This window comes from Sarcophilus harrisii, chromosome 5, assembly GCF_902635505.1.
Source record: "Sarcophilus harrisii chromosome 5, mSarHar1.11, whole genome shotgun sequence".
NCBI classification, from domain to species: Eukaryota; Metazoa; Chordata; class Mammalia; order Dasyuromorphia; family Dasyuridae; genus Sarcophilus; species Sarcophilus harrisii.
Genome location: NC_045430.1, coordinates 239,149,778 through 239,170,991, shown reverse-complemented (window position 1 = coordinate 239,170,991; position 21,214 = coordinate 239,149,778). Strand labels below are relative to the sequence as shown.

General features: G+C 35.3%; 1 protein-coding gene across 9 annotated transcripts in view; it reads right to left on the bottom strand.

The window, feature by feature from the left end:
* NMT2 (N-myristoyltransferase 2) overlaps nucleotides 1-21,214 on the bottom strand; it is a 74,741-nt gene that overhangs the window by 19,676 nt on the left and 33,851 nt on the right. For 8 of the 9 annotated variants that reach the window (XM_031939929.1, XM_031939930.1, XM_031939932.1 and 5 more), the window contains 6 exons: nucleotides 13,593-13,737; nucleotides 8,635-8,753; nucleotides 8,437-8,528; nucleotides 8,177-8,293; nucleotides 6,294-6,464; nucleotides 1,815-1,923 (listed from right to left, as the gene is read on the bottom strand). In XM_031939929.1, the coding sequence (XP_031795789.1) occupies nucleotides 1,815-1,923; nucleotides 6,294-6,464; nucleotides 8,177-8,293; nucleotides 8,437-8,528; nucleotides 8,635-8,753; nucleotides 13,593-13,737 (753 nt within the window). The remainder of the gene's footprint in view (nucleotides 1-1,814; nucleotides 1,924-6,293; nucleotides 6,465-8,176; nucleotides 8,294-8,436; nucleotides 8,529-8,634; nucleotides 8,754-13,592; nucleotides 13,738-21,214) is intronic. The other variant, XM_031939931.1, reaches the window with a different exon arrangement.

Below are 21,214 nucleotides of genomic sequence, written 5' to 3'. Positions count from 1 at the left end.
AAAACTTCTCACCCCCAACCCCAAAATGACACCTAAACAATAGAAGTGGGGCTTCCTGGTCTAATGTTAAACTGATGAGTATAGGGGAAAGGGCAAGTGAATCATTCTATAGGATCATAGAAATGGGAGGAAAAGTGTGAGGGAATAGAAGTAGGGCAGATCAGCGGCCCTATTGCCCCAGAGCTAGATACTACCAATAAATTACTTATAGAATTCCAAGGTTTCTCATTTGTTTATTTTGTGAGGCAATCAAGAATCCTAAGTGATTTGCCCAGAGCCACATAGTTAGGAAGTATCTATCAAGTGTCTGAGGCCAAATTTGAAATCGGGTTCTCCTGAATCCAAGGCTACTGTACCCATGTGTTACTTCTAAGAACTTGGTGGTCGAAAAGGAACCAAAGAGCTGGGAGCAAAACTGGTAACCAAGATGTTTCTCCTTTTTGCATTCTGTGAAATGCCTCGATATCTTGTAACATTAGAGTTTTCTTGTGATTCTCTTAGTAGACCTATACAAACTTCAGATAAGATCACATCTTTACCCTCCTAGAGCTTATAGTCTAATAGGATATAAATGACTACAAAGAAAAATTATTAGATTAATAATGAAAATTTGGCTTCTATTAATGAGTCTGTTTATTTTGTGTCTCTTTTTATTTCAAAGTCTGTTTGTCTCTAATCAATTTTTGTCTTTTCAAGCCTCCATGTTTTTGCCTCATCTTTTCCTGAAACTTTTGACTTATCCCTACCCTGATTCCTTTTTTCCTGTTTCTCCTTTCAACTGACTCAGAGAAAGCAAATCATCATTTTTCATTCCATTGCTTCCAACAACAAAATTAATTGAATTGAAAAGAAAGTGTCTTTTTCTTTTGATAGGCTAAGTGGCCTAAAAGTGATAAAAGTTCTCCAACTACTTAGGTCTCTTCCCCTTTAGTTAGTCATATACTCCTGAAGTTGGGAATTCTGTTACCAGACAGGGAAAAAAAAAACCCAAAGACATTGCTTAGTATAGAACAAAGATCTGGGCGGGGTCCAAGCTCTAACTTTGTGACCTTAGGCCAGTCACTTCTTGCCTAAGCCTATAAAATGGATATATAATACTTGTATTACCAACTTAAAGGACTGTTGTAAGGAGGGAGCTCTGTAGATTGGAGGGTGGGAAGGAAGCTACATATGTGTCACTGACTCTCTAAAACAAAAATTGTAGCAAAGAACCTGAAAGTTTCCTCACCATTTGCAAGGTCAAAATGTCTATATTCTATACTTCTTTCAAAGCTTATTACTTATTATTAATGTAATAACCTGAAATAGAGGATAGTTGTATAAAAAGTAGTCAAGAACCAAAAACTAAAATAAAATGCCAGAATATAAAGCCCTTCAAGTACAAGTGACTTGGTTGAACCAGTTCTTAACAGTTTAACCCTAAGAACATTACTATTTATTTATATGAATGATAAAATCTCTCCTCCTACTTTTTTCTTTCCTCTTGTAGAAAAAAAAAGTTTATTCTCCACTCCAAGAAGTTAAAATAACAGAAGCCTGGACTTTTCCACTCTTTTGCTTTTCTAACAGACAAATTCATGCCCTGAAAACTATGTATTTCCTGAGTTTGGTTTTGTACAACCACAAACTGAATAATCAAGCCATTAAAAATCTCTGGTATTTAAAAATAAAGCATTCATATCCTCTGTGGTCCTGTCACTATGTCACCTTTGCAAATATTCAATATGTTTTTATACCCCTATAAATATTTCTTTTTCTAAGCTCAAAGCTTCATTAGTTTGAGCTCAGAAGTATTGCAATTTGTTCTTACTTACATCAGGAAGTCTGTATAGCTTCATTGTTCTCTGTAAAGTCATATTCCTACTCAAGTGAGAAAATTTCACTTCTACCAATTTTCTGGGATTTAGTGATCGATGCCAGTATCTGGAAATACAGTGCAATAAAGATTTTTAAATCTGATTTTTCTCATTATCATTATAAAGTTTTTCTTGTTGTCGTAATTTTTTTCCTAAATCTTTCAGTATGTTTTTTTAAGCCTTCTAGTTTAGCCATAGTTTAGCTAGTATTAGCCAATAATATACTACTAAAATTTAAGACATCAGTTATTTTTCAGTCACTTCCACGGACATTATAGACATGGATATATAAAGTAGATGTCAAAAAGTAAAATAAATATATATATTTTTTTTACTTTTTAACTTTTCTTCCTTTTTTTGGAAAAGTAAATCTTGAAGTTGTAGAAGAAATTTCAACATTACCCCAGCTCAATAAGATCTTGAACCCCACTACTGATCCTGTGAAAAGCAATGGCAGTAATTATCAAAGCAATTTGGGGCAGATAAAAATTAAATCAATGTAATAAATAGAGAAAACATTTAGAAACAAAAGTATGCAACAGATAAATGTTTGAAAAATCCATAACTATCAGATACTGAAGAAAGTAATCAATATTGGAGAAAATTGTACAACAGATTTTTAGACAACTCATATCACTTTAATTAGATGTTTTAAGGATCTAGGATTTCAAAGCTGTTTTCTCTTCACTCATTCAGAGAACAATTCTTCTATACCTTAAAACAGTTAGTCTGTTTCAGTTGCTGTGCCTAAAAAATTAATTCCCTGTTGGCTAAGCTGATGATGAGTCTCTGAACATGGATAGATATGTCCTTAGATGAGAAATGTCTGATCCTGACCCAAAACCTTGTTAGTGTAATAGCCACTACTGACTTGTATTACAGTGACTCAGCCTTCAAGAATCCATCGTCACCTCTTTTGTGCAAGGAGAGCTCAGAATAGGACTTGAAGAAAAACTAAAGGCATATTAACATCAAATTTGAAAGACAAATTCTCATTTGCTGATTAAAGAAAGAATTTATTGGAGATAAAGATGGATATAGATTGTAGAAACATAACCAATATGTTCAGAAGAAAAAAAAAAAACAGATTGGGGAAAAAATCCTTAATTTTAGGGGGAGGGTTGTTTTAATACTTTCATTTTTATAGATTTGCATCTTTTCTCTGACTTTTAAATCTAAAGAATTGCTTGGGAATAATTGCAAAGTTAAATGACTTGCTCATCATCCACAGCCAGCATATTCTAGCAATAGGATTGGCTATCCTAATTTTAAGACTGATCCTCTTCTACACTATTATGTGCTACCTCTCTGTAATAAATATATCTGATAAAAATCAGATACCGACCATACAAATTTATAAGACTTCCCTAAGTGATTAAAATATGTTGAAGGAACAAAAATCCATACTTGTAAATTTAAAAAAGTGTTAACAAAAAACAATTACAGTTATTATCTTATACCCATCTAAGTTGGTAATAAAAAAATGTCCTTAGCAGCTTTAACTGAAGAAGTCTAAATCACTCTATATGTTCAATGAGTAGGGAATATTTGGTGTGACATATGTGTGTCCTAATGTACCATCTACTATTAACTATACATGACAGTTATGAAGACTGCAAAATAGCAAGAATAAAATATCCTATATTTTAAGAAGCAAAAATCTGGTTAGTTTACAAAAGAAAATGAAAACTGATATAAGAATTTATCTATGTGTACATGTATTTTCTACTTAGCAGTATTTTGAAGCTTAGGATGATGGCAATTTCTCCAAATTGCTTCAGCTACCATCAAAGCTATTATTCCTTCTTTCACTACTGCAAGTATTTGTCTGGGTTAAAAGAAGGAAGTATCTATGTCCAGTGACTTGGTTATCCATGGCTAATTCTCTTCTAGACTCTGCAATTTGGCTTTGCTTGCTTGGTGTCACTTCTTTGGTGGGGCTTTGGCCCATTTCCTCTTAACCTTCTATGTCAAGTATTACTTGGGGATCTCTTCAACTTCCATGGATTTGATTTTCTCTCTGTGTTGAGCATCCTCAAATGTACCTACCCTACTCTAATTTTTCTGCCGACTTCCCTTTGGTAGAGACAAGTAAGCTGTTTTCCACCCCTGTTTTCCTCAAGAGATCCCAAATCTCATCCAGGCACTTCAATAAACTGCAGTCAAGCCAAGGAGAAGGTATGTGCATGTTTTATCCCAGTTTTAACTCTGTTTTCTGTGTTGCAACCCACAGAAAACAGCTCTGGGCTTCTGACTGGCTTAGAAGAAAAGTTAAAGCATGTGCCTTTTTATCCCAGTCTTTAAAACTCTGCCCACTAACTAGTCTGTTATGGTAAAATGTGGAATTAGGGAACAGGGTTCAGTTAGAGAGATTCATTTTTAGGTAAGATGGATCTTTATTTTTAGGGTAGGAGAAAGGATGTGATTATTAAGAAAAGCCTTTTATAATATATTTAAGTATAGTTAAATTTTTAAAAACAGCTTTGGTTTTTTTTTATGAATAAAAATATTGTCCTTCATGTGAGCAATCAGTAAACCACTACCTTGAAAAAACTGCCCCTAGGTGCACACTGTAATGCACACTATCAGTGTTATTTGTTTATATATTTTTCAAAAAGAGAGAGGAATTGAGAAGACAAATGTGGGGTACAGCAAGGGAAGATGACAGATATGACCTTGGAAAAAATAATTTACTTCATGAAAGAATATCTTAAGGTTTTAGTAGGAACATATCTCACATCTTATTTTCTGTAACAGTCTTGTTCTTACACAAACCTCTTTACCTACACAAGTGTTCCCCTCTCATCCCATTTCTTCCCTCTATCAGCCACATTCTCACTCGTCTTCAGTCTCTCCCTGTGTGGCTGCTGCTTTAGTGCCAACAAATATGCCTATGTCCCCCCCCATGCTCAAAATAAACACTTAATTCTTCCACCCCTATTATCTTCTATTTTTTTTCCTACTCTTTGTGGCTTCTTTCCCTCCAGATTCTGACTTCATTCCATCATAACTGCCCTCTCTAAAGTTACTAATGATCATTACCAGTTACCAAATCCCATTCTCTTTTTATTTGACCCCCTCTATACCTCTGGCAATGTAGAATACCACCTTTCTTTGATATTCTCTTCCCTCTTAAGTTTTCTGAAAAACATGCCTACCTTTCACACCACTCCTCAGTCTCCTTTGCTGGATTCTCAACAAGTCACACTTCCTAACTGTAGTCCTCTTCCAAGGCTTTCTCTTGGGCCCTCTTCTCTTATCTTTTCATACAAAGTAGTGGGAATATCAACACCACCCGTTTGTCATTATTTTTTCTCTGCTGAATCTCACATTTGCCTATCTTGGCCTAACCTTTCTGCTAACTTCCAGTCCTAGATCTCCAACTGCTTTTAGAATTCTCAAACTGGAAGTCTACCAGACATCTTAAACTCAGTATGTCAAAAAATTAACTCATTGTCTCTTTCCTATTCCTGTGGAGGATACCACCATCCTTCTAGTCCATCAGGCTCACACGTTAGAAATTACTAGATTACTCACAATCTACCACCTCTCATATCCAATCTGTTACCGAAGACCTATAGATTTCACCCTTGCAACTTCTCTTAAATATAACCTAGTCTCTTCTCTGACATACCGTCACTGACCTCAGGACTGGACTACTGCATTTAGCCAACAAAATAATTTTTTAAAAGGTCTGATCATGTCACTATATCACTCAAACTCCTGTGGCTCCCTATCACCTCCAAGATCAAATACAAAATCCTCTATTTGGCGATGAAAGGCCTTCATAATCTAGCTTCACACTACTTTTCTCTTTACATGTAACTAATTCTCTGTCATGTATTCTTCCATCCATTGCCACTGGTGATCTTGTTCCTTGAATAAAATACTCCATTTTTCGGTTCTGGGCATTTTCTCTGGCTGTTCCCCATTTTTGGAATGCTCTCCCTCTGGACTTCCCTGACTTCAAGTTCCGATTAAAATCACATCTACTAAAGGAAACCAGCCCCCTCTAAATTCCAGGCCTTTCCCTTTTCAATTTTTTCCTGATTGTCCTAGACCTAGACCCTAGTTTCCTTAAGGGAACTGAGCAAACTGTCTTTTGCCTCTTTTTATCCCTAGTACTAAATACAGTCAACTGGCATAACAGGTACTTAAGTCCTTACTAATTGACTGAGATGGGAAAATAAAGTTGTTGATGCCTCTTTTGGCCAAACACAATAGGAGGAATTGTTATATATACTTTGTTTCCCATATTTATATACTTGTTTCAAAAAATAGATGAGTACAAAGGAATAATGTGCTAATAAATATAATACTAAATCTGATGGCTTCAAAATACCTAGACACTGCTTTTCTTGAGCATAGTAGACTTGTGTACAATTTGGAAATGGAAATAGAATGGCAGCTTTAATTGACAAAAAACATTCTCATTACCTGCAAGTAGCCACTGGCTTAGGAAGTACTACTCCTGCTGTGTAAACAGCTTGAAAAATCCCCTCCAAGTTGACTCTTCTAGTTATTTCTCTAATTAGCACTGGTGCTACCCGTTTGGATCTCAACTTCTTATGAACACAGAGAAAATTTATTTCTACCATCTTCTTCACACTAAGAAACAAATTGTCAAAAGTTATGGACAAAAATATGAAAAATTTTTTGTGCAACAAACTTTTATTCTTTGGGGTATTTTTTTTAAAAAGGGGGATGGGAGTGGAGGAGTGGAAATTGGGTATATTGACTCAGGCTCTACCGATTTGGCAATGTGTACACAATTAGGAAAACTTACCTTTGATTTTCTATGTGAAACAGCTTTACCAGGGATAATTATATCTAAGAATTTATTAGCAGCATAATAATCCTTCTCATTCAGTGTGCATAAAAGTGAGACTTTCTTTAAAAATACTCTAATTTAGGATTCTCCCTGCAAATCACCTTTCTTTTTAAAATAAGTATGGATTCATTAAGTCTCACAAACATTTGTACAAATTTGATTGTAAAACTAATAATAAAATTGTGGAAAATGTGCAAAGTCTTAAAATTATTACATCTCTTAAAATTATTAAAAACTCTTTATTATATATTCTTTTTGCTTAGATATAGTGTAATAAATATTTTCAAGGCAAAGTCTTCAGGGAATTCTAAAGTTTGTGATAGTGATGTGGCCCAGCTTGGATCACTTAAAGAATATCAATGATGCCAAGTTATGGCAGGTAAGAATCTTAGGTAAACCATTTCTCTTAAAGTTAAAAAAGCCACCAGCTGCTCACAGTCTTAAAGCTACTTGGTGCCCTAATTTCCAGGAAACCTGCCCCTTGTTTAACTGGCTGAAAAACTCCACTAGAAAAATCAATTTGTGTCTGATAAAGCATGATAACGTATTTAAAAAGCATATTCCAAATCAAACATCTCAATGAGTTATCTTGCCTCATCATCACACTTAAGATGCTGACCACCCACATCCTAGAACTCATCTTTGCCCTTAAAATACTGGTAAGCAATTACATACAGTAATATCATTGGACTTTATAGCTATTCTGAGAAGTAGGAATTATAGGTATATATAGGCTTGGGACTATTTTAATTTTTCTCTTTGTTCATAGCACTTAGTAAATACTTTTTGAAATTTACTAAATTATCATTATTAACAGCTCAGCAATCTGAGGCTCAGAGAGGCTCTAAGGTTTTCATGGTAATTTTTTTCCCATCCCCCTCAGTTTTATATTGTGTACAACTTTTGTTTTTTTCACAATCTGTTTCTTGTAGGCAATGGATTGTGTTATTTGTTTTCTTATCCACTCATTACTTTTTTCCCTTTTATGGTACTGCTTAATCCATTCACATTTAAAGATATGTAAAGTTTATATTTTCTTCCATCTATCTCCAAAATTAATTTTCAAGTTATAATTTTTTCCCTTTTGCACTTAAATATAATTACGTTCCTTCTGTTACTTTAATCTTTTTTTTAAGGTCCAGTCTCCAGTTAAGTGCTCATAGTTGCACAGAGGAAGTATTTAAGTCCAAGTTCTCTTGATTACAGATCTTTCCAAACATGTTCTAAAAGCCCTGAACCTAATTCCTCAAGCAGAACTTTGAGCATACTTTAAACAACGGCAATAGCATTGGAAAATATACCTTTCTTGGTGATTGCTTAGGAAAGGACAACACAGATTTGGAAGCCCCTTAACAAATCACTTTATGTACTATATAGGCAAACCAACAGTGCAAATACTTGAACATTTCAAAACATCCAAAATTTTATCTTCACTATGAGATCATTTTTGTGAAAGTACAAAAATATACATTTAAGATTTGATATATACCTGTCATAAATCCGAATGCTAGCTGGGATGGCACTTATGAAACCCACTAGTTTTTTGTTTGAAGAAACCCTAACTCCACAGTGCCACTGAGGCAGCCAACCTGGAGGACGAAGAGCCCTAAAATCAGTGCAAAGACAGAAGAAAAGCAAGTTAAGTCTATGGATCAAAAAAAAGAGAAATAGAGAGAGAACCATTTCCCTCAAAATGACAAATTCATGTGTTCCTCCCTCCTACAATAGCAAATACAACTTGTTACTCACCATAAGAGGAACTCTGGGGAATAATCAAACCTGAACATGTTGTCATCATCTTCTACATAATTTTCATTTAACAATGTATACAGCTCCTTGAGCTGCGAGCAGAAGACAAAAAGATGTGTCACATCACTGCCTTTCCAAGTCAGCTCAGAACTGATTTACTAAGATAAATTGCTCAAAGTGATATTTTTTTTTACTCACTACTTCAGTATTACTCAAGTCTAAGGTGTCCCATGTGAAACCCTGGGGTAAAGAATATGGTTCCTGACGAATGTTGTCCTTATCTGGTTCAATTGCACCATGAGATGTAATTACTTCATCTGTTTTAAAAAAAAAAAGAAATAAGATTTCATTATGGATCATTTTTGACATTTAAAATTTTGACCTCATTTTACTTAAAACATTTAATATTCTCCATTAGATTTTAAGTTCCTTGTGAGTAAGGATTGTTTCATTCTTTAGATCTATATCTCCAATAAACTAAATTTACTGGAATTTAGTAAATACTTACTGTTTGTTGATAAGTTTAATAATATGGGGAAATTCTTTTTTTCTTTTTTAAACCTGTTAGAAGGTTGGAGAGTGCAGAAAAATATTTGCAATCAACTTAAATCTACTTTTATTCATAATAAAATGCAATTCCCTTTATGGTGAAAGGGAGCAGTCTTATAATGGTATAGAATAGTGACTGTATAAACCAAAGAAACACCTACATAGAGGTGATCAAAATGATAAGGAAATTATGCCATATAAGAATTGCTTCAAAAACCAGCCTGGAGAAGAAAAGGATATGTATATGAGAGTGAAATGGGATAAAAGCAAGCATATAGATATATCCAGGTTATTTGAAGCCTGTTATACAAAAGAAAGATCAGGTTTGTTTATGAAGGATATCATATAGTATTTTGCAGAAGCAGATGAGTCAAAACATTAACAAAATCTCAACAATTAGAACTTTACTAGAAAGGAATGGGTTGACTCTCATGGAAGACAGGGCCTATCCTTTATCTCTTTGTATTCCAACACAGTACCTGGCACATAGTAGGCATTCAATAAATGTTTACTGATTGTATGGTGTGATAGAGAAGATTCCTGTTCACCTATGATTTACTCTGGATGATCTCTGAGGCACTTTACAATTTATGTGATTCTATAGTTAAGTAAATTCATAGTCTATTGAAATGTCAAAACCTGCTATTAGGAAGCAGGTTTAGTAGCTCCTCAAACTTCATTCCAAGAAAATTCTGTGAAGCACTGTGGTTGGTAATGCATGCTTAATGGAATATCCCCAAAATGGTTTGATTTTTCCACACTGCACCTTGGAAATATATATCTTTGTCTTCTATTAACCTAAAATGCTAAACATTACAACTATTATGAGGACCTCTATCAACTGTCATAGTAGGAAAACATCAGATGGAACATAGCAGCTATTCTTGGAGACTCACTTGCCTATCAGATGAGAGAAGGCAAAGTTCATTTGTATACCTTTTGCCCAGTAGTACAAAAGAAGCAGTGCCAAAAAACAATCAACACAATATCCAGGCTCCAGAAGTCATTGTGATTGAACCAAAGATAATGCTTTGATTGGCTTTTCCTTGCATTTTCAGCATATACACCTGAGCTTTTAGACAACATCAAAAATTCCTCATTTTTAATCCAAGACTTAAGAGACCATATGTGGGGGAGAGGGCAGGAAGGCTTATACCTGTGATTTGCTTATCTTAAGCCATCTACTTTGGGCCAAAAGCATCCAAAGGCAATTCCATTGCTCCATTACATAACTTTGAATTATATCTGACAGCCATGAATTAATTAAATTTCCTTTCCTCCTGCCACCCTTATTTTATCCTACAAAAGCAGATCACATGCCAAATTAGGGATTTTGTTGACTTTGAGCCAGTGTTAACTACAATCATTATATCCTGAGTTCAAATAGCTTAAAGCTATTCTAGTTCTGATCCAATCTCTTAGGGTCTAGCAGTTCTACAGCTTCCTGTACCAGCCAAGGATTAAAGCCAAATTGTAAGAGTAAAGGCCAAGAATGATCTAATAAGTTCCAAGGGAACTAGGTGTCTTCATGCTATCTTCACTATTAAGCAGGGACTTAGTGAGTTGACAGAACTGAATGCATCAAGCCAAATAATAATTAGCCATACAGAGTCAAACCAGAGAGAATGCCAGAACAAGAAAAAAAATCTCTTAAAGATGCTACTTAACTTTAGGTTGATGTAACTAATACTACTTGGAGAAATAAAAGATAAGGTTACCTTCTGGATTTTCAAGAACAAATGCAAGCAGATAAGCCAATTTAAGCTTTTTAAAGATATCTTTGAAATCAATTACCTTAGAATTATTTCTGATTATAGAATGTAATTGGAAGGTACCTCATTGACCACCTAACCCAATCCATACATGAAAAACATCCCACAACAACAGATTGTCTTCCTGTCTTTACTTGAAGACCCTCAGCTGCTGAATCTTGAGTCTTCCTTTTTCCAGGTTTTTCACCAGATCTTTATATGGCATGGATATTTATTTTTGTTAACCATTTTAATTGCCTTTCAAGTTTTCAATGTCCTTTTTAAAATGTGGCACTTACAATTTAATACAATACTCAAAATGTGGTCTGACCAGGGCACAGTACAGCAGCTATCACTTCATCATTCCTGGAATTTATATACATCTCTCACACACACACACACACACACACACACACACACACACTCATACTCTCATTTAATGCAACTAAAGATTACATTAGCTTTGGAGAAGAGGCATATCATACAATATTGACATACTGAATTTGCAATCTACTAAAACCCACAGGTCTTTTTCAGGTAAATTGTCTTCCTTTAAGGATGCCTATCAGACCAAGCATTTCATTCACATATGCAAATCCCATAATGACAACAAAAGCAAAAGCAGTTCATTTACATTGTGTTTTGAAGTTAGAAAAAAAAAAAATACACTTGTTTCACAAAGATCTTATGAGGTTGCCAAAAAGATAATTGTAGTCAGAACAAGCATCTAATGAATTCTATCTACCACACTCAATCACAGATAGGCAATTTTCCTTTTTCAAGGATGCTTGATGTTTCAAGACTGCTTCTTACTGAAATTATCATGGTAAATCCTATAATGTTAAATTATTATCCTAGCTATCATCCTCCAGATTAACCCTGATGTCCTCTTTAACAAACTGGCTGTAAATCCAACATCTCCCTCAGCTCCTATGAACTCTTCCACCTGATTCAGCTATATATCAGCTATATACCAGTAACACTTTAGACACTAACATTTAGGGTAGCTAAGTTTGGTGGGTAGAGCATTATACATAGAATCAAGGAAAACTGAGTTCAAATCTGGCCTTGGATACCAGCTGGGGGCACACTCTGGGCAAATCACTTAGCCCTATTTTTCCCCGTTTCCCTATCTGTAAAATGAACTAGAGAAGGAAACAGCAAACCACTCCAGTATCTTTGTCACAAAAACCACAAATGAAAGTGTTTTTGATAAAGGTTTCATTTCTAAAACATATAGAGAATTGGCTCAAATTTATAAGAATACAAGCCATTCCCCAACTGATAAATGGTCAAAGGATGTGAACAAAAATCATTTATAGTCATGAAAAAATGTTTTAAATCACTATGGATTAGAAAAATGGAAATTAAGACAACACTGAGATAGCATTTCACATCTCTGAGATTCGCTAAAATGACACAAAAAGAAAATGATAAATGTTGGAAGGGATGTGGGAAAATTGAAACAATAATGCATTATTGGTGGAGTTGTGAATTGATCCAACCATTCTGAGTAATTTGGAATTATGCTCAAAGGGATATTAAACTGTCACTTAACCCTAATTGCCTCAGAAAAAAAAAAGTTTATCACTAGTAGGGACACAACAATGGTAGTCATCTAGTCCAACCTCTCATATTCCTGATAACCTGAGAGAAAGGAAGTGATTTGCCCAAAGTCTTTGCTAATCTTGAAAACATCAGCTACAGCAAATGCTTCTCCTTTCAGCGGCTTTACAACACTGGCAACATGCTGGCTTCTGCCTTCCCCACTTATTCTAAATATCTCCCTCAAATTTTCACCAGTCACTTAATCAGTAGCCTTTTTTGTTCATTCTTGAAACTGCCTAACTACTCTGCAGAAGAATACTCTGGACCACACTCTGCCCTGCCTAGCTTCTAATTACTCTTACTGTATCCTCATTCTCCAAAACCTGGTTCTTGGCAGTCTTTTTAATTCCTCTGCCCACTTAATTGGGCAATTTAATTGACCTTAATTTCAGCATCTACCACAACAGAGATAACTCTGTAGGGTTAATTTTTTATCATCGGTGCCAAATTCACGTTTGAATTTCACACCTCCATTTGTAGTAGCTACAAAGAATCTCTGATTATTTGAAATCTTTTCTATTCATCTCTCTATTGCTTTATATATTCACAAGTTACCAAGTTAGCCTACCAAATGGTCACCCCTCCATTCTCTCTTTTCTCCAATTTATTATTTCCTCTGATCTAATCTTTAAGTACACAGCTGGATCCTAAATTTTGATCTTGAAGGGACTTAGAAGTCTTCATATCACTGCTAAGAAATCTCAAATGGCTCCCTATTACTCATTAAGTAGAATTCAAACTTCTTTCAAGTCCTTCTACAATATAACCCAAGGCTCTACTTGTGGATTCTCATCTTCTAGCCAAAATGAATTATTCAGCCTCCAAATATATACATCCATGCTTTCCTACTTGTATTACTGTGACCTGTGATGTGCCCTATAAAATTCAAATGCTATTTTTTTTTTTTTTTTTGGCCAGGAGGCGGTTTCTTTCTGATAAGCTTATCATACATGTGTAATACTGTCTTGTATGTTATATCTTATCCACCACCAGACTTAGGAGCTCCACAATAGCCGAGATATCTTCTTGACTAAATTCTGTCTCTCCTTTAGTGCCTAGCCCAATGGATGGCACATAGCAGGCATTTAGTAAGTGCTGGTTTAAAAAAAAAAAGCAAATTAAGAAGTTATATATTTGAATAGAAAGTATCACAATACAAATTAACTTGTAACAAGAAAGCGGGTAGTATAGAATAAATGTTAGTGTTCGTTATCTTAGCTTTATTTTTATTTAAGAAAAAGAACTTACGGAGCTTGGGTACAGGTTGTGTATCCCAAAACTGATATTTCCGTTTGTTAGCTTCATCAATGTTCTTGGCCGGTCCCTGACATGCAGAAAGAAGTTCCATAGCCCTTTGAATATCCTGCAGCTTTTGCATGGGAATAGCTGGATTCTATGTAGACAAAAACACAAAATGAGTTCAATGGGACTACCCTAGGATAGGTATATATGTACCCATTAGTACTTCTAAATACCTACCAGAAGTACCTTTTAAGACCATAAATCTGTAAGAGGCAATTTTGTATTTTAATGTATAGTTTTATTTACAATGGAGATGTAAGCCAACATTAGCAATTCCAGAATTTTGAATTCACAGAAGACAATAAGCCGTTTAATAAGCCTATGCAAATCACCCTACTTTCTCTTTCAGTTTGCCACTCATTTGCAAATTGAAAACACTTTCTCATATTGGGAGAACTAAAAAAGGATTACTGTGAAAAAAAAATAGCTTAACATTACAGTCTGTCAACCACTTCCTGGTTCAACAACACAGAAAAGTAATGTATTGGGGGTGGGAAATAGAGTGTGTGTGTTCTATTGAAAGCAACAGAATGTGTAAATCAACAGGACCAGGGATATAAAGGGTGGGGGGAGAAAAACCGGTCCCTGCCTCCAAGGAGCTTATATTCTATAAGGAAAGACTATGTAAGCATACACAAAAGCATGATATAGGTTAGGGGAGGGCACTTACAGTCAAGTGTATCAGAAATGGTTTCCTATAGAAAGCAGGGAATCTTGAAGGAAGTAATAAGGCACAGAGGGAAAGAAATGTATCCTAGGTACCGAGAAATGGCTGTAAGTAACAGGTGACCAGAATCCTCTCGTTTTCGTCTTTTTATCTCTGGCTTATGTGCCATACCTTAGCACAAATGTCTTGCGTAGTAAATGAAACATGGTAACTGGGTTAATGTTTTTAAACAGCTCAACTTTAAAGCAGGAAAAATATATGAATAATTCTAGACTGGTTGAGGGATTTTTTTTTTTTTTTTGGCATCATGTAACTCTGATAGTCAGGGGAAGCTGGCAGAAAAAGCCTTTTCAGGAAAAAAAAAATGTATTTTTAAATGTATAAAATATGTAGGATTATAAAGGAAACCATGTTGTAATAGTTTTTTAAAATATTCATGTAATCCTAGATTGAGAACCTGTAGTTCTAATAAGTTTCTTTAGAGAACCTTAAAAACAACTAGAAATAAGTTTTTAAAAACCTTTCTTGCTTATATTTTTCTAGAAGTAAAATTAGTAAATGATTAACAATTTTAACAATTAACTCTCCAGGGTCGGGAAAAAAATGTACATAAGCACACTTTTACTACATTTTCTCCACCAATTTTTACATTAAGGACAATCAGTTAGTCTGCCAATTCTTGAAATGCAACTACTGAAAAAAACGAAAATTCTATTCATCAGTTCCAGCATACTTCTGCTTTCTTCTCTATCCTACTTTATCCTCCCTACTTCTCTCCAAAGAAACCCTTTAATAAGCCAAAAAGTCAAGAAATTTCACCCATATAAAAATTAAGTTTATTTAAAATAGAGCAATCAAGTTAAGTCACTTGGGTATGGTATAGATTCCTGCTTATAAAATGACCCTAGAAAAACAAGTACACTAAATCTAACTGGAGGCTGGTCAAAAGCTAACCACACCAACTTTTATCTAACAGCTCAGTTTAAAGATTTATCTTGCTTTTTGTAAGATGTTTACTTTATATTTTGGTTAATGAGATGTTATTATTCACAAGGGTCATATCTTAATTACATGTACTAAATGAACATTTACTTCAGTTCAGATAATTCATTATGGTTTACAATTACTTCTTTAGTATGGAGTCTTTGCTGAACTCCAAGCTATACACAGACTACTTGCAGTGAGTGGGTTGATTAATTAGCTGAAAAAGAATCAGGATACATTTCAACAAAGCATGTCTGGGTAACATCTGCCAATTTCTCTTAGATGAAGTACAAACCAATCTTACAAAGAATACATTGCTATCTACTGCTGTGCATTTGCTTGCTGCTATATTTCCCCCCCCCCCCCCCCACACACACACACACATACTTTTTGAGGTATAATTCCCTTAAGCAAAAATTTAGCAAAACTATACTATTATGAAATAAGTGAGAATCAACATTTTTGTCTCAAGAGTTGCTAATAATATCACAACTCTGTACGAAAGTGCTCTTGGTAATTTATGATTTACTTTAATTTAGTTCTATCAAGTTGACCAACAAAAACCATCATTCAATTAACAAAAATGTCATTTGTCCTCATTCTCACTGTCTAAAACATTTTAAGGCAGAATTCTTAAGGGAGTTCAGGATTCAAATTGGTCAAAGAGTGTGGCAATAAGAATGGCATGTTAAGAACAAACTCAAACTTGTCCATCTTCCAAAATCTCTAGCACAAAAGCACTTCGCAAAGGGAAAGGAATTAAATTGTAAGACAGGCATGTGGTCACCCCAGTTTTTAATTGCCAGACATTTACTACTTTGTTACCAGTACCATGTCACAGTGGACAGAGAGCAAATTTCAAGGCAAGATGACCTAAGTTTAAGTTTGACACAAGAGGCATATGGGCAATGTGACCTTAGCTAAGTCACTTTAAACTTCTCAGGGCTCTAGAAAACGCTAAATGGGTTCTTAAATCGTGTGTGTGTGTGTGTGTGTGTTTTATTTAAATGCATAAAATATAGAGTACCACAAAGAAAACCAATAATATTATTTTTTTCGTCACTCAAATCTGAATATGTATTCCATGAAGTTTATCCACAGACCTCTTGGAGGTTAAGAACCTATACTCTAAAACTAATCTAGACACTGCAACTTCTACTGCTAGAAGGAGTTTATTCCCTTTGGAATTCCCTACAGAAATGAAATCACAGGTTGAGTCTGTATTTCTAGAAGTCAAGTAATTCAGCATTGCAGAATGAAGTTTCTTCACTGGTTCCCTATCAAAACTTCCCAGAATCAACCTAATAACACTTATCATTTTCCAAAATTAATCTGGAGGAGGTAGTAATTATTGCTGACATTTCTTAGGAGGCTTAAAGATTGACAAGATTCTTTAGAAAAGCTGTCTCAATATTCAGATGAAGAAATTAAAACCATTTCTAGTCATATAAAAAAAGGTTCTAAATCACTTTGATTAGAGAAATGCAAATTAAGACAACTCTGAGGTACCACTACACACCTCTTAGACTGGCTAAGATGACAGGAAAAGATCATGTTAAATGTTGGAGGGAATGTGGGAAAACTAGAATATTGTTGCATTGTTGGTAGAGGTGTGAACTGATCCAGCGATTCTGGAGAGCAATTTGGAACTATATCCAAAGGGTTATCAAGCTGTGCATATCCCGTGATCCAGCAGTGTCTTTACTGGGTCTGTATCTCAAAGAGATCATAATAAATGAAAAAAAATAAAAAAATATGTGCAAAAACATTTATAGCAGCCCTTTTTATAGTAGCAAGGAACTGGAAACTGAGTGGATGCCCATCAGTTGGAGAATGACTGAATAAGTTATGGTATATGAATGTTATGGAATATTATTCTTCTATGAGAAACAATCAGCAGCATGATGCTAAGTGAAGTGAGTAGAACCAAGAGGAAGAACAAGATTATGTGATGATCAACTCTGATGGCTCTTTTAAAAAGTAAGGCAAATATACTTGATCCAGGAAGTTCCAGTTGTGGTGATTTTTATATATTTATTAATATGGTTTAATATCTGAAAATTTCAGAGACATTTTATATTATATTCAACTCGCCTTTCTAATCTCCTACCTAGATTTGAATTCTAATGAAAAGGAAAGAAACAATGTAGAATTTAGTTTTACTAATCTGAAAGACATAATCAATAAAGATTGGCACTAACCCAAAAAAAAAAAAATAAAAAGTAAGGCAATTCAGGCCAATTCTAAAGATGTGATGGAGAGAGCCATCTGCATCCAGAGGACTATGGGGACTGAATGTGGATCATAACATAGCATTTTCACCTTTTTTTGTGGGTGTTTGCTTTCTTTTTTTCATTTTTTTTTCTTTTTGATTTGATTTTTCTTGTACAGCATGATAAATGTGGGAATAAGTACAGAAGAATTTGCACATGATTAACATATATTGGATTGCTTGCTGCCTAAGGGAAGTAGGTGGGGGGAAGGAGATAAACTTGGAACCCAGGGTGTTCTAAGGGTGAATGTTGAATACTATCTTTGCATGTATTTTGAAAATAAAAAGCTTAAAAAAAACAAACAACAACAAAAAAAAAAACCTATTTCAGTGGCTTTTCACCAAACTCTCTGAAGCAGGCTACAGAGTTATAGTAAGAATTCAAATCCAGGTTTCACCTCACTCCAAGTCCAGCCCTTGTCTACTATACAGAAGTAGCACAGAAATCTTGGAGCCAAGTAGCTGGTGTTGATGTCGTGTGACCTCTAGAAACGAGCTCCTATATGCCCATTTATAAATAAACTTCTGCCAAGAGCGGAAAGCTGTAGCAAATGGCTCATCAATGTGCTTCAACCAAACTAATCAGGAAGGAAGGAAAGATCTCAACAATGATTTAATTCAATACCCTTAAAATAAGGTTATAATAATATCATAAGAGTGTTAGCCCTAGACCTAAAGGAGAATGGTTAAAGACCACATAGGCATCCTAAATGGCAGAGGAAGAATCTAACTCCATAGTCAAAAGATTTGAGTTAGATTCTTCCTCTGCCATAGTGGAAGAAAAGAATTATGGCTAGCAGTAGATTTCCAAGGCCAGAGCCATAAACCTGTAGATGATGGGACAGTAGGTGACCGAGTAAGGTCAAAGCTCAAAGACAAAGCCAACAATGGGAAGGTCATATTCCACCCAGGAATATAGTTGGTAGAGTTGAAGATGAAAAATGCATATAGATCTCTTGAAAACTGGAAGCTCAAGAAAAAAATAATATGAGAAACTTTAGAAAGTGGTTATCATAAAATCATGAAGTTAGAATTTAAAGTCTGTCAACAAGTATTCATGGAGTGCTAATTATGTGCCAGGCCCTGGGAGTACAAAGAAATACAAGAACAAAAGTTTTGCCTTCAGGGAACTCATTCAAATGGAAGAGACAGTATATACCCAACTCCGTACAGAAAACATACATATATATGTAAATGGTGGGCTATCTCTGAAAAAATATTAAAAGAGACCTCAGACAAGTTAGCCCAAGCCCTTTATTTTACAAATAACTGAGGTTCAAAGGAGTTTGATGTCTTGCCCAAGGTGGCAAACCTTGAGGGCTGAGATGATCTGAATCCCGTTTTTTTGACTCCAGATGTAATGTTCTTTCCGTGTCCTCCCGGGTCATGGGTCTCTGACTTAGGCACCTGTAGGTTGAGCCTATGGAAGCAAATTCTAGAAGTGCTGAGATGCAGAAGATCTTTGCATACCTACATTTTTCATCAGCAAGAAATCTTAATTTCACTTGAGAGCAGCAACAGAAAGTTACAAAGCTGCCATTTCATCATCTCTGTTGGGCTCTCCCAATCTTAACTCTCAATGACAACCTAGGATATGAGCTGGAATTTCCACCTTGAGTTCTTTTAACCTATCAAAACCTATCTTTACCCATATTCTTTTCTAAGCATTGTAATAATTGATGAGGATACAAATAGAAGCAAAAAAGAAAGCTAGACCCGGGCCTCAAGAAATTGTACTTTAATGAAGGAAGACAACATATAAAAGGGAGCAGGGATTTGAGGACAGATGAAGGAACCCATATACAGAGGGTCATGGGGATTTTGAAGTCTGAAAGTTGGGGTCATAATCAAGAAAGGGAAGGAAGGCTGGCTAATTCACACCACTCCACAAAACCAGGGCCTCCAGAACAATTCACCAATATGAGAAGGGAGTTGGGCCAGCAGGATAGTGCAAGGTGCAAGTAAGCTCCAGGTGCAAAGGGAATTTCTATGATGGGACATCACCCATTTTGAAGTCATTTTGAAGTCCAAGAGTCAGGATCAAAACAAGGAGGGAAATGAAAGGCAAAGCTAAAGAGCAGAGAATCATAGCTACAAGGATGGAAGGAATACCAGAAGCTATCAGTTCAACTCCCATATTTTACAGGTGGGGAAACTGAGGCCCAATGACCTTAAGTGACATGGCAAAGATCACACAAGTATTAATTATCAAAAGGCAGACTACAAAAGCAAGTCCTGACTTCAAGAGCCCATGCTTTTCCCACTGCCTTTAGGAAAAAAAAATGTCTACAAGATGGCAATGGAAAGATCAACTTTAAGTGCTGATCATTCTATTTATTTCCTATGGGATGTTAGAAAAATTACTCGACTTCTCTGGAACTAAGTCTCCTCATCTAGAAAATGACAAGTTTGGACTAGATGACCTGTGAGACTGTCCCTTAATGCCTCCACCAAGAGTTGAAATTGTTATTTCCCCCTAACAAAGAAATGAATGAAAAAGCCACTCCTCACTAAGTCCAAATCCTTACTTGGGAAACAAAAATACAATTCTACTACAGATTATTTTTCATAGAATACCACACAGGCCTAGTCTGCTTACAAGAACAGTACTCACAAGTCCCTGCTGATGACTCACTTAGTTAAGCATTAATGAAACCATTTCTACTTTTCTTGTTCTCTATATGTGCATCTTTAATCCTGAACTTTTTGATAATGAGATTTGACTCGTATAATGCCGATGGACTATTTATTGCAAGGGCCCTCCAAGAAAGCACCAGGACAATATCTTTCACAGCCCAGTTTTCACTAGTCCATAAGACATGTTATCTGCAATCTGTCCCATCATGTGTACAACCTTTTGCCTTTCTGGCAGCTGTCTTCACTGGATATCTGGTTTACTCCAACAATGAAGGCTTGCTTCTTCATTGGGAAGACCAAAGTATTTTTCTACTTCAGGAGATTAATTAATAAATCAACCCTTAAAAATAAATCCCAAACTATAACTATAACCAGTTATAACATTGAAACTTTCTTCTTCTTAAAAATATTAACATAATAGAATAAAAACTACTAACAACTTAAATAAGAGTACAAAGGCTGTGTTTTGTGTGTGTGTGTGTGTTTGTATTTACTTTGTTATTTTACTGGTGTAGAGGACCCTTAGTAGGGAAAACTTCCTCTGTAAGAGATAGGCAGCTCTTTTGTAAGTTGCTTGGAACACTGAGAAGTAAAATGACTTGTCTTTGGTCAATGGCTAGTAGTCATAGGTCAAGATTTGAATCCAGGCATGGAAGAGAATAGAGGATGCTATGAAGACCTGGGGGGTCCAAATTCTGCCTCATATCTACTGGCAGTGTGACCCTAAACAAGTTGCTGTGGTCTCAGTCTTCATTTAGAAAATTTAAATAAAACACACTTGTCAGCCAAGGGCTGTAGTGAGAAATAAATGATGGTACTGCAAGTAGATATGCAGGGCATTATATTTGACATTGATGACCCAAACTCACAAATGAAACAGTTTTACTAAGTAGCTTAAAATTGTGTGTGTGTGTTTACATATACACAATACATGAGTATGTATATGTACGTGTAGCTAACTATACATACATGTATGTATCTGCATAAGCTATATGGACTAATATTCAC